At 42.5% G+C, this 15,412-nt stretch overlaps 1 protein-coding gene across 1 annotated transcript in view; it reads left to right on the forward strand.

The window, feature by feature from the left end:
* Positions 1-7,382: 7,382 nt before the first annotated feature.
* LOC306793791 (ATP-binding cassette sub-family C member 12-like) overlaps positions 7,383-15,412 on the forward strand; it is a gene marked incomplete at its 5' end in the record, with an annotated part of 59,929 nt that continues 51,899 nt past the window's right edge. The window contains one exon of the mRNA XM_079291560.1: positions 7,383-7,955. Coding sequence (XP_079147686.1) covers positions 7,383-7,955 — 573 coding nt within the window. The remainder of the gene's footprint in view (positions 7,956-15,412) is intronic.

The raw sequence follows: 15,412 nt of genomic DNA on the forward strand, positions 1-15,412 counted from the left end.
ACTGGCTTGGTCAGTTGCTGCGTAGCACAACAGCTGTTCAGAGCTACGAGCAACAACAGTTATTGCCTCGTTGCTTTTAGACTCTAATGAGAAGACACGCTGCTTCGTTTTACTTCTTCCGTATGGTAGCCTTGAGAGACCTTTGGATCAACAACCGAGCAAGACAGGAACAGACGAAAACGCACAGCTGAGGACTGCAGAGAAAATCATTGATGCCAGCCGGCCCTCTGTTCAAGAGTTATACACCTCCAGAGTCAGGAAATGGGCAGGAAACATCACTGCCTTCACACCCTGGACACAACCTGTTACAGCTTCTCCTCTGTGGGTGGCGCTGCAGATCACTGTACGCTAAAACAGCCAGACTCGAAAACAGTTTCTTCCTGCAGGCATTACCTCTGATGAACACTAACATCAGTCATACACTCAATATCCCTCTAACACCAACATATGTAATGCTACCATTATAGATTCGATTTTTACAATTTTAATGCAGAATTAGTTTTTTTTTAATGTACATATCACCTGTCACTGTCAATATACATCCTACACACGGTACATACAGTAAATAGACATCTGTATGTACGTATGAATGTATGTCCATGAATGACCTCCGCCTGGCAAATGAGCTGAACATGTCTTACTATCACTTTGAAAGACAATGGGACAGTCTTGACCCCATCCACCAGCTCACCAGGTCCCCCTCCCCCAGCTCAGCAGGGGCCCAAGCCTCTCAGGCCATGTCCACACTACTGTTTCCATTTGAAAATGCATGTTTTGCTACGTCTGCGTTTTTCAGCACCGAAAACGGAGGAGTTTGAAAATGACCCCAACGGTATTCAGAAAGCCCTGGTGTATTTCACAGTGCCTTCAGAGATAATCTGAATAATTTACACCAAATGATTCTGCTTTGTTATAATATGTTGATGACATCATTATTTGTAGCCCCACAGAAGAAGCATGCAAATTAGAGTAATTTACAATTAGTTAACCTACATTTTTGGCTGCAAACATGACTGTTGACATTTGGACAGTTACATGACATCAGTTTGGACTCATGCAGGAAAACAAATCCCTGTTGTTGTTTCTCTACTAAACTAGAACCTGCCTTCCTCTATGTCTGCGAGCTGTTGCACGTGATATTGTGGGTTATGGTGAGCTCGCACTCATGGTTCCCTATGCTGTTTCACACATTAGATTAGATTAATACATTAGATTTGCCTAACATTACTGTGGAACGATATACTATCCTTAATCCTTATCCTTAATGGATGTGCATTATTTTCAGAATCAGAATATCAATCAGCTTTATTATCCATGTATGCTCTCAAGGTACATACATAGAATATACAAACAAGAAAAATATAAAAAATAAAAACAAGGATATTAAAGACAACAAAGTAGAACAGAGGTAAGCATAAACATTTAAACATTTACCTACTTTGTACAATATAAATGTAAATATATATCCAAAAGTGTGTATATATATATATATATCTATATATATATATAGATATCTATATCTATCTATCTATCTATAGATATCTATATCTATCTATCTATCTATTTCACATTATCAAATCTGGCCCTCTTTGAAAAAAGTTTGGACACCCCTGGTTTAGAGGGAGAAGTGCAGTTGGGAGAGCACACATCCCTTTTTTCGCCGACTATTTATAGACGTTGATTGAATGTTCACGCTTAGACCAGATTTCAACCGGATTTGCAATACTAAAATGTTTCGTCCTCTACATTGTGCTAATAATAATATATCATCATTTTAGTCTTACTAAGAAACCACATCCACATTTATCAGTTGAAAGCCAGTATTGCACATCCCGTTGAAATCTGGTCTAACCGTGAATGTTTAATCAACGTCTATAAATAGTCGGCGAAAAAACTTTCACTTTTGAACCACTTTAAACGTGTTTTCAACGTCACCGTATTTTAAACGTGTTTTCAACGTCTGAATGCTCTCAGATCAATATTTAGCAACTAAATACTTAAGTCATAGTAACACATCATCGGTTTCCACTTACAGGACAAAAGACCAAGTGACACAGGCAACAGTTAATTCGTATTTATTCAGCACAATGTAAATATAAACAATGTTCTTTATAAAGAACATTGTTATATATTGTGTTCTGATTTTATGTCACACTATATACTGTGATCCAAGCATTTAGTTGCCAAACAGCTAGTTAACTAACTAAATTGTTATAAATAGAATATTATAGTTATAAATTAAGTGTATATTTAGTGGTTTTAAGTGGCTCAGACAGTAAATTAATTGTGATTTGAATTCACTATTTTGTTATTTATATTTTCTCTCTTTTATTAATGCTGTAAAGAGAGAAAAAATAAATAACAAAATAGTGAATTCAAATCACAATTCTTGATGAAAAATGAATACATTCAATACAATAGTTCTTCACATCATATCAAGCAAAAACAAATTCACTTTAACCTGTTATTTATTGCTTTAAATTAACATTTTACCTGGTCGCACCACCATGACATTTATCAGTTGTGCCACCTGACAATATTAGTAATCACAGGAATAATGCAGAAAATTTGCATTTTATTTCAAATAAAACATGCTTTTAGTCAACTCCTTTTACGACTCTTTTTAAGTAAAATAAATATATAAAGTATATATTTCATAGTAATCATGTTTAGCACATAACTGGAATAGGCAAAATCACAGTCGCTTCCGCGTGGCATCCTTAATTAATTGTTAAACAATATTCATTAATACCATAAAAAATAGTTTGAAAGTGTATAACATCATTAACTTAACACTGTTAAACTTTAGAATTTAAAAAAATAATAATGTTAGAGCTTTAAATATAACATCATAGAGTAACATTCTCTGCAGTTGCACCACCTGACATTTGCAACTGATTTCAAATTAAACAGGCATCTACTAGGGCACTAGCATTAACTTTTGTTCTTGCTAACAACTTCATACATATACATTTCAAATAGAATAAAGACATTTATGATAAAATAACATTTTTCTAGTTTTACATTGGTTGTACCGCCCTGACATGGAAAGTGAACCACTCTACCTATAAGTTGAAAGTAGCTGTTTTTATCAATATTCAAAAGAGATATAAAAACATTTTCACTCTGCTATAAAGGTCAGTTGAGGTCCTCTTGATGATACAATAACCTGTTTCCTGTTTTCCACTTTAATTTTATCATAAAAGTCCCATCTTTACAGCTGTGCCACCCTGACATTTGAGAACATTCAAATTGCTGGACAAACGTTTTTAAATTATCGCAACAGCTTAAAACTATTGGTATTTGTAAAAATTTGGTTCATTTGAATCGTTACAACAATAAAAGCATGCCATAGTATTTCATTTAGAATTTATTATCATTTCAATACATTTTTTAATAGTTTTCTTAGTCTGTTCATCTGCTAGGACAGGTGCACCGCCTGACATTTTCATGGTTTGAGATGCCAAAACATAAAATATAAATTATTTTTATATGAATGATGTAAGGAGATTGTACGCTCTTCCAATATCAAGGATTGTGACGGTAACGTAGGCCATGACGATATTAAGAAGATTTACTGGAGGAGGAATTCTTCAAGGATCAGATATTGCTCCTGAAGGGTAAGCTATACAGCTCATGTAGTTCATTAATAACTTAAAAAAACCTTCTAAAAAACTGCTGTAACTGCTAAAAAAACCAGCATAGACCAGCATACTTTCTATGCTGGTCTATGCTGGTTCGGTGCTGGTAAACCAATGAAGCTGGTCCACCAGCAACAACTCATTAATGAAGCTGGTCCACCAGCAACAACTCATTAATGAAGCTGGTCCACCAGCAACAACTCATTAATGAAGCTGGTTAAGCTGATATTGTAAAGATGTTTTCTTTCATTCGTATCATGACTTCAATCTTGTAATTAGGGGCATGTGTAAATAAAAAATATATTCATTCAATGTTAAATAATATGCGCTATACTTGTAAGCTTATATTGCGGAGTTGTGAGGTCACTGTAAGTCGGTCCAAGTGACACAGCAACAGTTCATTTGTATTTATTAAAGCACAATATAAATATAACAATGTTCTTTATATAAAAACATAATCTCCTTTTCCTTCTTTAAATGTCGTTTTCAAAGCCACACAGGAGCCTGTTTCAGGAGATCTGCCATATTTTCAAGCTGGACATCTGTAAATAAAACAAGTATTAGAAAAACATATTGACTTAGACCAGTTTTGAACATCTCTACACCGGAGACCATAGACGTGTCTTCAACGGAACAATGCTGACCTGGATATTACACAATTTTGTTTATATATTGCCATAACCCAAACAACAATGTTTTGACCATGATCTATTAACGTTAGTACAGTACATTAACTAACACATGATAAAATGCTAGGCAATCTTATTTCTTCTAAGGTGTAATATTTTACACCTTCTACTGTCTCGCAGTTAGTATGGATAAAATATACTTTATATGCTTTATAGCAGCTTTAATAGTTTTAGCTTTAATAGTTACTCAGGCAATACTCATATGAGACGGTAGGGCGAGGGAGAAACAGCAGTGGAAGATTACTGGCTTAACTGCATCACAAGGGCAGTGCCGCCATCTTAGGGTAGGCCCAACAGCCTCGGGCTGTATTAAACCAGTCCCCCCCCCCGCAGTCTACAACATTTCATACACACTGACAGATGACCACGCCTTCTGGGACGGGCCAGTGTGGACGGATTTGTCCAGGCTCCTACCAGGTGGCTTACTTGTACAAACAAGCTCCGCCTGCTTCTTTGAGTTTGACCAATGGGCTTCCATAAGAGGGACCTATATCAATTACTGCGCTGTTGTGTTCAAGCGTTGTTCTTATGGCAGATCTCGATTGAGAGTGAAGCTATTAGAAAACCCATGCATGTTGAATTGCTGGGCTGCATAACTCTGTTGATAATGAACCTATTGCTTTTGATATAACTAAACGCCTCTTGAGAGCTTTCGTTGTCCTCTTAAATCCGCTCTGAGTGTGGGAGATAAGTTTTTCTCACAACAAAGTTGGTGGAGGATGCGGGCAGAATTCGATACAGAGCTCGGATTGGAGAAATAACGGACCTCTCTCTGTGATTTCAGAACAGGCGTTTTTCCCGTGAGGCTGGGTGTAATTGCCATCGGAGCCGTACGCGCAGCTCGGGGAAAGTCTGATCGTACCGGTACATCTAAGCAAGGTAAGCAGAAGCCTATTTAACTGAATTCTGCATATTGTATTATAGATATACACTAAATTTTGATCAGACTAACCGAACTGTGAGTATGACATAGTCATAGAGTACTTGTAAAGAATAATCACACTGCAACAGAGTTGTTATACAGCCATTTGGGGGGTTTGTACACATGAGTGAATGAGTCCAACAGAAAACGTAAGATAAAAGGCGAAAGATAACGCACCTGTGGTATTGTAGAGTGAAGTAGAGTGAAACGCGGACACGCGTGGAGCACGAAGCATTCGAATTCATGCCACAGATAGCGTAATCTTTACCGTAATTTATAAGACGTTTTGGACTACGAAGAAACTGCATAACATGACGGGGATATGTGTTAAAGGTCATTGAAAACTGAATAGAGAAAATAGACCGTGAATAAATACCTTATCAGGGCCATCAAGTCTCCGGATACTATGTTCGTGTGTAGCGTGTAGTGGAAAATCATGTTATCTCTGCTTAGAGTAGCCTAGACGTAGTTTCTGCACGAGAGCACAGAACTTAAGTTAACCGATGTGTCGTTGATAACGGACGAAGTTTAAAGGGAAAGTAACCAGAAACGGACAGGGCCAGAGCAGAGCCCTAGGTTACGTGTGTTAAATTGTTTTGTTGATGTACTGCATTTGTTGTTTTAGGTTAGGGAAAGAAGTGTTTATTATTTGACTGTATTTGTTTGCTGAAAAGCAGTTTGTCATTTGTGTGGTGGCTAAGAAGCCAGCTGCACTGCAGTCGGGTTGCTGAGTTTGAGAAAGTGGATATAAAAACAGACCTATATGTGATTTGTGCGTATTTCAGGGACGGCAGTGTATGGTTTCAATTTGGTATGGATGAGAGATTGGATGGATTGCGTGAAGCGTACATGTGTGAGAGAGACAGCTGAGGGTTAATATACGTGTCAGTTTTACTGGTAGAGTTAGGAAGATTACAGAGGATGGAAATTTGGTTCCCTAGGGACCGTCAACAAAGTTAGGAGCGAAGACACAGCAAGGGCACAGAGGCTCTGTGAAAAGTGTAGATAAGGCCCAGCTGCAGCTGCAGCCCTGGGAAATAGTTACTAGGGGCAACAGGAACAGTTGACAGGAGCTTTGGCTCCATCTGGTGGACATTTAGGAATACTGCATCCAAACATTTTATATTGCATATTAGTGGAGACAGTGAAGAGGAGGCAGACATGGCAGGCAAACAGCGCACTTATCTGTGCAATTTGGAGAATGATGTGCATGATCAGAGTAGGATGCAGGGTCGAAGGAAGCATTGGCCAGTGGAGCAAGAAGCGTTTAAGAGAATGATAAAGAGATGGAAGGATAAAGACATTTGGGATGGAGAACGTGGGAGTCCCCCAACGGAAGAGGAGCTGCAACAGATAAACAAAGAAGTAGTGAAACACTACGAAGAGAAGAAGAAATACTGGGAGGACAGAAATCCTAAAAGTTTGAACATGGGAAAAAGAAAGGCGTCAGCCCACGTAGATGAAGAGAAAGGAGTTTGGCCCTACATCAAGAGGTGCTTTGACTATGACACAAAGAGGATGGACAGGAAGCCGATGCCCATTGGAGAACAGAAGGACGAGATGAAGCTGGCAGCTGGAGCAGTAAGCTCACCACTAGAGGCCGCCAGATATAGCAGACGCATATCTCCGTCCTTAACACCCTCAGCCCCTCCCTCATATGACAACAACCCGTTCGCTCCTAACAACAAAAATAAGCATGAGCAGGAACAAAGCAATCTGTATCCAGACCTGCCACCTCCACCTCCCGAGGAGGTGCCCTCCAACCCCTTCATACAGGCCCCACAGAGGGAGGTGAAAAAAGGACAACTAAAAGGATTCTTCACAGTGGAGGAAGGAAGTCTAGAAATACCGATTTCCCCCCAAGAGAAGAATAGAAGAAAAGCAAAGGAAGTTGAAAGAACAGTAAGGATACTAGAAGAACGCCTCCGTGTACTCCAAACACCAAACATACCTAGACAAAGGAACGGAGCGTGTGCATACGCTTATGATGAAGAACTGGAAGCAGAAGCAGCAGCACACATTGAGCGCCTCACCAAAGAAATGAATCGCAGACAGGGAGTAGAAGAAAGAAGAGAGTCACGTATATTAAGCGCGTTCGACTTTGTAGACCTCCCTGAGCTACAGTCAAAGATGACAGATCTCACCCTAGAGGAGGATGGTGGAGGGCTGCTACCAAAATCGCCTCCGCATGGCGGGCCAGCTGCAGGGCTTAGCGTCCAACACGACCTGGTTTTTCACGACCCAAGTGAAGAAGAAGAGGGTGGAGAAGAAGAGGATGAGGGAGAACAGGTTACCTACCAGCGAAAGACACCGGTAGAGACACTAAAGTCACTGAAACTCGACGGACACTTCACAGGCACGGCCGAGGAGGCGGGACGAACACGAAGTGGGCGACCATTCCGCGGCACTCCCATGAGGGGCATGATGCCCCTCAGGCCGGCTCCAACAGCCGCCGCACCTCGTCGAATGGCATTCACTCCCTTCTCCTTCATGGATATGACGACACTGCTGGCCGCACTGCCTTCGCTAACTTCAGGAGCAGAGCCATGGATCAGTGAGTTGGGAAAATTCACGTCAACACACAACCTAGCACTGGGTGACTACAGAGGCCTATTGGCCCGAGCTACTGACCAGCACACGCTGAACAAAATTGAAAATGGAGCTGGAACGCAGCAGATGCCAGATTCCACACCGATAGGCAGTGTCAGGCCGGCACTACATCAGTTCCTAAGAAGAGAGTACCCTACTCCAACAGACCACAGCCAAATGTCCACCTTCGTGGCCAAGCCTGGGGAGGCTGCTGCCGATCTCCTAGCTCGTGCTGAGCAAGTGTGGAGAACAACCTTCAGAGAATCCCCAGATACATCGCCGACATCATTAGCACTCTGGAGGAGCATGGTGACCAAAGGCTTGCCCGGAAAAGTAAAAGAGGCGATTGAAAATACCGTGGGTATTGCCTCCTTCACTCAACCTGCATGGAGAGAACATGTACTGCATCACTATGATAAACACAGGGCAGCAGTGGAAGGATCGGATGTGGAGCTAAAAGCACTGCAAGTGTCGCTAATGAAGAGACAGCTGGCAGAGCTTGACGCGGCTCAAAAGATTGCTAAAGATGAAAAGAAACAGATGGCTCAACAGGAAGCACAAGCAGAACAAGTGTTCCCGGTGATGATGATGCAACAACCATGGCAAGGGGATGGCCAAGGAGGAACTTTCTACTGCTACAACTGTGGAAAGCCAGGTCACTACGCACGTGACTGCCGCTCGCGTGGTCAGCCACAACAACAAGGCCCACCACGTGGAAGAAGAGGAAGTTACCAGAGAGGGAGAGGCAATCAGGATCCGAGAAGTCAGGATCAAGCTGGACAGCCATACCAGCCATACCAGCCACCACTAGGAGGCACTGAGCCATGGACGCCAAGTGACCCTCGCTCTGGAGAACATGTCAACCAAGCACCACAAACACAGTGGGAGGATACAGACCAAAACAGATGTTTTTGAAGGCAGCCATACAAGAGCCAGCACTCACTGAGAAAACACTGATTGACATACAGAAGAAGGCTGGATCATACGAATGGTCCGAATGGCAAAGGAAAGGAGCAACAAGAGGAGAAAGTGGACTTTGGAGATCCCATGACGGCAGAGTGGTAGCATCAGCAGAATTGTGTGTCTCACTGATATCAGAGGCACATGGACCAACGTATGAAGGAAAGAAAAGAACATTGCAAAGAATGCAAGTATTGTGGTGGCATCCACACATGGAGAGCATGGTGTCCCTCTTCTGCGACGAATGCACCACCTGTGGGGAGCACAATGTGAAGAAACCATACAAAGCACCTATGGGCTCTTATCCTGTACCATCAGCCTGCTTCCAGGACATCAGCATAGACTTCACGGACATGGGACCTGAGAACAGAGTACAAGGAAAAAGGTACATCTTGGTAATGGTGGACAGATTCTCAAAGTGGGTGGAGGCAATCCCAACTAAAAGAGAAGACGCACAGACCGTAATAAAGTGGCTGCAAACAGAACTGATACCTCGCTATGGGGTTCCTAGATGCATAAGGTCCGATAATGGTTCACATTTCAGCAATAAGCATTTGCAGGAAGTAGAAGCCAGACTAGGAATCAGACATAGGTATGGATCAGTGTATCATCCACAGTCACAAGGACTGGTAGAGAGGGCAAATCAGACGCTAAAATCAAAAATATAACATGTGCAGCATCAAAGCTGACATGGGTTGAAGCCTTACCATTAGCTCTAATGGCAATGAGGAGCGCACAAGGAAATGAGACGCATCTTTCACCACATGAATTAATGACAGGGAGGCAAATGCCAGGTCCTCCAAGAGATGGTAGTCATATTCCTGCCCTAGATGTGCAGCAAGTAGAAATGAAGGCATATATGACTGCATTAATCACTCTCACGGAGGCTCTCTCCAAACAGGTCCAGCGAACCAGTGCAGCTGACCAGGAAGAGGTAAAAAATCTCATCCGAGTGGGTGACTGGGTCAGGGTCAAAGTTCATAAAAGAAAGTGGACTGACCCCAGGTGGACAGGGCCGTACGAAGTGAAGGAGGTTACTTCACACTCGGTCCAAGTCATAGGTAAAGCAGGAGCCCCTTGGCACCACCTGACACACTGTGCCCCAGCACCTGAGCCGTCCAGACCTCTAGCAGAGGTCCGAGGTGATCTGACGCAAAATGCAGGGTAATTTGTTTGTGGATGTTGTATAATACCCTGTATTCGTTCTTTGGTTAGCCGTCTCATCACCACTGCCCTCTCCAAGGAACCACCACCACCCCCTCCCTATGGAGCCTACCCCGTATGGGAGTAGCAGATCAGCCTGTTAGGGTCAGATGAGGCAGAGCCAGACACATGCGTATAACAGGACAGAAAGGTAAAGAAAGTGACGTCCTTCAGACGTCAAGAGAGGGAATTATTGATAAAATGCTAGGCAATCTTATTTCTTCTAAGGTGTAATATTTTACACCTTCTACTATCTCGCAGTTAGTATGGATAAAATATACTTTATATGCTTTATAGCAGCTTTAATAGTTTTAGCTTTAATAGTTACTCAGGCAATACTCATATGAGACGGTAGGGCGAGGGAGAAACAGCAGTGGAAGATTACTGGCTTAACTGCGTCACAAGGGCAGTGCCGCCATCTTAGGGTAGGCCCAACAGCCTCGGGCTGTATTAAACCAGTCCCCCCCCCCGCAGTCTACAACATTTCATACACACTGACAGATGACCACGCCTTCTGGGACGGGCCAGTGTGGACGGATTTGTCCAGGCTCCTACCAGGTGGCTTACTTGTACAAACAAGCTCCGCCTGCTTCTTTGATTTTGACCAATGGGCTTCCATAAGAGGGACCTATATCAATTACTGCGCTGTTGTGTTCAAGCGTTGTTCTTATGGCAGATCTCGATTGAGAGTGAAGCTATTAGAAAACCCATGCATGTTGAATTGCTGGGCTGCATAACTCTGTTGATAATAAACCTATTGCTTTTGATATAACTAAACGCCTCTTGAGAGCTTTCGTTGTCCTCTTAAATCCGCTCTGAGTGTGGGAGATAAGTTTTTCTCACAACACATGTCTGCTGTTTACTGTTCGTAAACTGCTAACGCTACATGCTAACAAGCTAGCAGCCTCGCCCGCATGATGATCATAACATGATATTAATGGTATGGTAATAATATTTCGGTTTGCAATACTGAAATAAAGTAGTTCAAGTACTTACAGAGTACGTCGTTAGCGTGAAGCCTCGTTTATTCCTCGTTTATCCTCGTTTATTCCGTCAGCTCGTTCACTTCCTCATTACTCAGTAAGAGCTAGCTTGCTCAAACCTTGTCGTGTTTCCAGCCTCTAATTTAGAACAATGCAGAGTCCGTGCGCATGCGTATTCCAGTAGTAAACACTGAGTTGCATTTTAGTGAACATATGCAGACATGATGTGCTCTGCTCTCATTATGATGTCCTGTGAGCTTCTTGTTGACAGCACACAGTCTATAGTTCCATATTTACGACGTTTTATATGAGACATTGAATGCGTTGAAATAACGTCTTCGTGTAGACCACATATGAACGGACAGCGGAATATGATTTTGGAGAAATACGTTTAAAATAACCAAAATCGCGTCTCTTTCAACCTACAACTGAACAAACCATCAATATTTTAAAACAAATTGGTGTTTTGTGACACGTTGATATTGTAACCGTAATTTAGCCGGTTCAAAAGACGGTTAAAATACGTCTTAGACGTTCAGACCCCATATCAACGCTTTTAAAACCAGAAATCAACGTTGAAATCCGGGTTAGTGCTCACTGGGATACATCAAGAGTCACTGTGTGCTAAAGCCCTAAAGATGGAACATGTTATGACCACAGTAACACACGTTGTTAACTTTGTTGGGGGCTGACCATATGGCTTCAATATGTGCTGTGGACAAAGAGAATCAGGCCTTCACTGTTTCAAGCAAAGGTTTCATCCTGATTTGTAGTTGAGGAGAGCAAAGGAATTTCACACTCAGGTGTGAATTCCCCCCCCCCCCAAATAACCATGGTAACCGCAGCAATCTCATTGGCCGAAGGCCAAGAGAACCCAGGACCCCTGTGGTTCAACCCCTGTTCTACAAAACTGTCTGCAGTTTCACACTTCTCCGCTTTTTCCCTTCGACCTCGGTTGAGTTAGGGAGCACGCAACCGCTCTTCACCCGGACCTTCGTCCTGGACGCATGAAGATACATCGGCCTCTCCTCCCCCCTCCAGCACGACGGAGACCACGAGGAAGCCCCTCAAACCCTCATCAAACCCTGTCAGGTCACGAGCCGTTTTGCTGGACGAAACGACAGTGTTCCACTTTGAGTACGGCTCCACTCAGCCCGCGAGACGAATCCGCATCAGCGATCCGTTCTCTGCTTTTTGTTTCTTTTTATTTTGTGCACAAACCGGCACAGAGGAGCCCGACGAAGCCTCGCTCCTCTCGTGACCGAGGATTCCCGGCAAGACGCGCAGACACGTCGTCTCATCCGAAGTTAACTGTTCTCCCTGCAGCGAGTACAGACCGGACCTGCGTTTGCTCCAGAGCCACGCCAACGGACCGAAGCCGCACCAGCAAAAGCCGTGCGAGACACAGCGCCCGCTACCAGCCGCGCTGCAAGCAGCCTGCCCCCCCCCCCCCCTTTTCCGACGAGGAAAAAGGGCCAACTCTTCCACGAACACTCTTCCCTTGCTCCGAAGCATCTCAAAGTAAGAGTTCATGGCGTCTGGGCATAGTTTAGCTTAAATTAACTTAAGTTTAATTCAGGCCATTCATTTATATGTTGATATTCCCGTGTTTTTGTGTGTTTAAGTTACTGTCGCGTGAAATTCGAGATATGGCGCAACTCCTCGCGGACGAGAGAAGCTCCGCTGTATTCGTGTATTAACTGTGACTGTTTGCTTGGATTTATTTGATTTCTTTTCATTTGTTTTACTACACTTCGTGTAGTATTCTCTGCTCATTAAATCAGCTCTGTGAGTGAAGTGTGGAATCTCGGCTATCGTACATAACTGCTGGCAGTTCTACCGACAACGGCACGTTGTGTACGATACGCCAGCGACCCCCATTATCACTACAACGCGGACCGCACGCAGAAGCTTGATTCATGACCCCCACCTTTGCTCTCTCTTTCTTCTCTCTGCCCCGGGAGAAACCCCGTTCAAACGAGCGCCTCACATCACGTGCTGCCCAGGCACACGTGATTACATACAGCAGTCTCACCGCCATTTTGTCCGAGTCACTCGACTCCGCCATCTTTGTAGTTTCTAGCTGTAGTTCTTAAGGCCCCTCCCCTTTCGGCCAGCGTCACTCGACGCCGCCATCTTTGTAGTTTTTAGCGGTAGCTGTAAGACTCTCCTTCCTGTTCACCCACAGACCCACACACACACATACACATACACACACAGACATACACCCTCATCCATTTTATTCATTCTTTAGTTTAGGCATATACAATTGTATGATAACGTTTGTTGGTTGCAATATTAATTGATCTGATCATTTATTATTTTGATTTAATAAACTCTGTTATACTTTAAGGAGCAGTCGTCTGTGATTACTTGTGCATATGTATTTGATAAGACTGTATGTAGTAGCCTGTGCTCGAACTTAAAAACCTTCACTGTCACTTAATGTATAGTCATACGCAGACTATTGACATTATGAGTGACTACTAATTATGAGACTTAGTTTTATCGTTTGGTTATTGGTCCCTGTTCGCAGGGTGGTGCCCCGTTTATATTAATAATCATTAATAATTGTTACATACATCAATAATTCTATTGATGTCAAGAATTCAGTTTCTTAAATGCTGATAACCCAAACACGCTCCTTTAGTTCCCAACAACTTTATAAGAGCCAAAGGTCTGAATCACCGCCAGTTTAAGTCTTTTCTGGACGAGTTTGGTTCGGAACACATAGACGTGCCGTATCACACAGAGGTGAGATGGTTAAGCCGCGGAAAAGTACTGAACAGATTTTTCGAGCTGCGTGAAGAAATATGTCAGTTTCTGCAAAGCAAAGGGAAGGACACAGCAGAGTTCTGGGAGCAAACGTTTCTGTGTGAGCTGGCCTTTTTGTGTGACATCTCAAGCCATCTTGATGCGCTGAACCTGCAGCTACAGGGGCGGGGCCGCATCATCACAGATATGTACTGGTCAGTGAGAGCTTTTAAAACTAAACTCTGCCTGTGGGAGAATCAGCTGCTGCAAGGAAACCTTGGCCATTTCCCCTGCTGCCAAACCATAAAAACGCAGATCTCTACTGCCGTGTGCGCACAGTTTGCTGAAAAACTCAGTGTACTCGGCGCTGAGTTTATCCGGCGATTTGGCGACTTTGATGGTCAGAAATGTAGATTTGAACTGCTTAGTAATCCCTTCGCAGTTGATGTGGAAAAAGCACCAACTAACCTCCAAATGGAGCTGATTGAACTCCAGTGTGATGACACGCTGAAGTCAAAGTATGATGCTGTTGGCGCCGCACAGTTTCCACAATTCATCCCTGACACAATGCCTCAGCTCCGTACCCAAGCTGCTCAATTGCTCTCCATGTTCGGCAGCACTTATCTATGTGAGCAACTTTTTTCCTCAATGAAGATGATGAAAACGTCTCACAGGATACGTCTGACTGATGAACACCTTCGTTCGATAATGAAGGTTGCCTCAGCTCAAAGCCTGAACCCCGACATTAATGAACTAGTATCCAAGAAAAGATGCCAGGTATCTGGCTTGGGCACATCAGATTAGATCAGTGTGTCGCAAACTGAGCAGTAAAAAGGCCTGAATGGTTGATTTATTCATTGTTATTTCGTTTTCAAATGTATTAGCCTGTGTAAAAAGTTAATGTTGATATTTACCTCAGAAGGCTGCAAATAGAAAAGAGGCATTCCATTTTTTATTTAAATTTTATTTAATATACCATTGATGTTTTTTCGTTTGTTTTTTGAAAGTTGATTTTGCACTATTAAGTTATATAAGCGTTGCTTGTTCCATATTTAGTGTTAAAGCAAATCAGTGTAGCAAACTGAGCAATAATTAACGTTGTATTCATGCACTTTCTCTTGCTACTTCAAGGCTTGAATGTTTGATTCATTCATTATTGTTATTTTATTTTCAAATGTATTATTAGCCTGTGGAAAAAGTTAATTTTGATATTTACCTCAGAAGGTTGCAAATAGAAAAGAGGCATTCAATTTTTATTAAAATTGTATTTGATATGCCATTGATATTTTTTAATTATTATTATTATTTGAAACTCGATTTTGCATGTCACTATAAAGTTATATAAGCCTTGCTTGTTCAATATTCAATGCAAAACTTGTTTGGGTCCCTATTAAAAGGTTAATTTGTTCAACCTTGGCCCACGGCTTTGTTCAGTTTTAAATTTTGGCCCAGTCTGTATTTGAGTTTGACACCCCTGCTCTAAACGGTTTCCTAACCGTAAAATGCTGTACACGGTACAAGCTAGTAATACTGATATGTATATGTAGTTCTTTGCATTTTTGCAACTGTAGTTTTTTGGCATTTTACCGTTTTACGGACGTAGCCTACTAAACAGACTAAAACAAACACGGCTTCAGGATGTTTGCCTATGTCAAATATATCGACAACGGC

This window comes from Melanostigma gelatinosum (genome assembly GCF_949748355.1).
Source record: "Melanostigma gelatinosum genome assembly, chromosome: 2".
NCBI classification, from domain to species: domain Eukaryota; kingdom Metazoa; phylum Chordata; class Actinopteri; order Perciformes; family Zoarcidae; genus Melanostigma; species Melanostigma gelatinosum.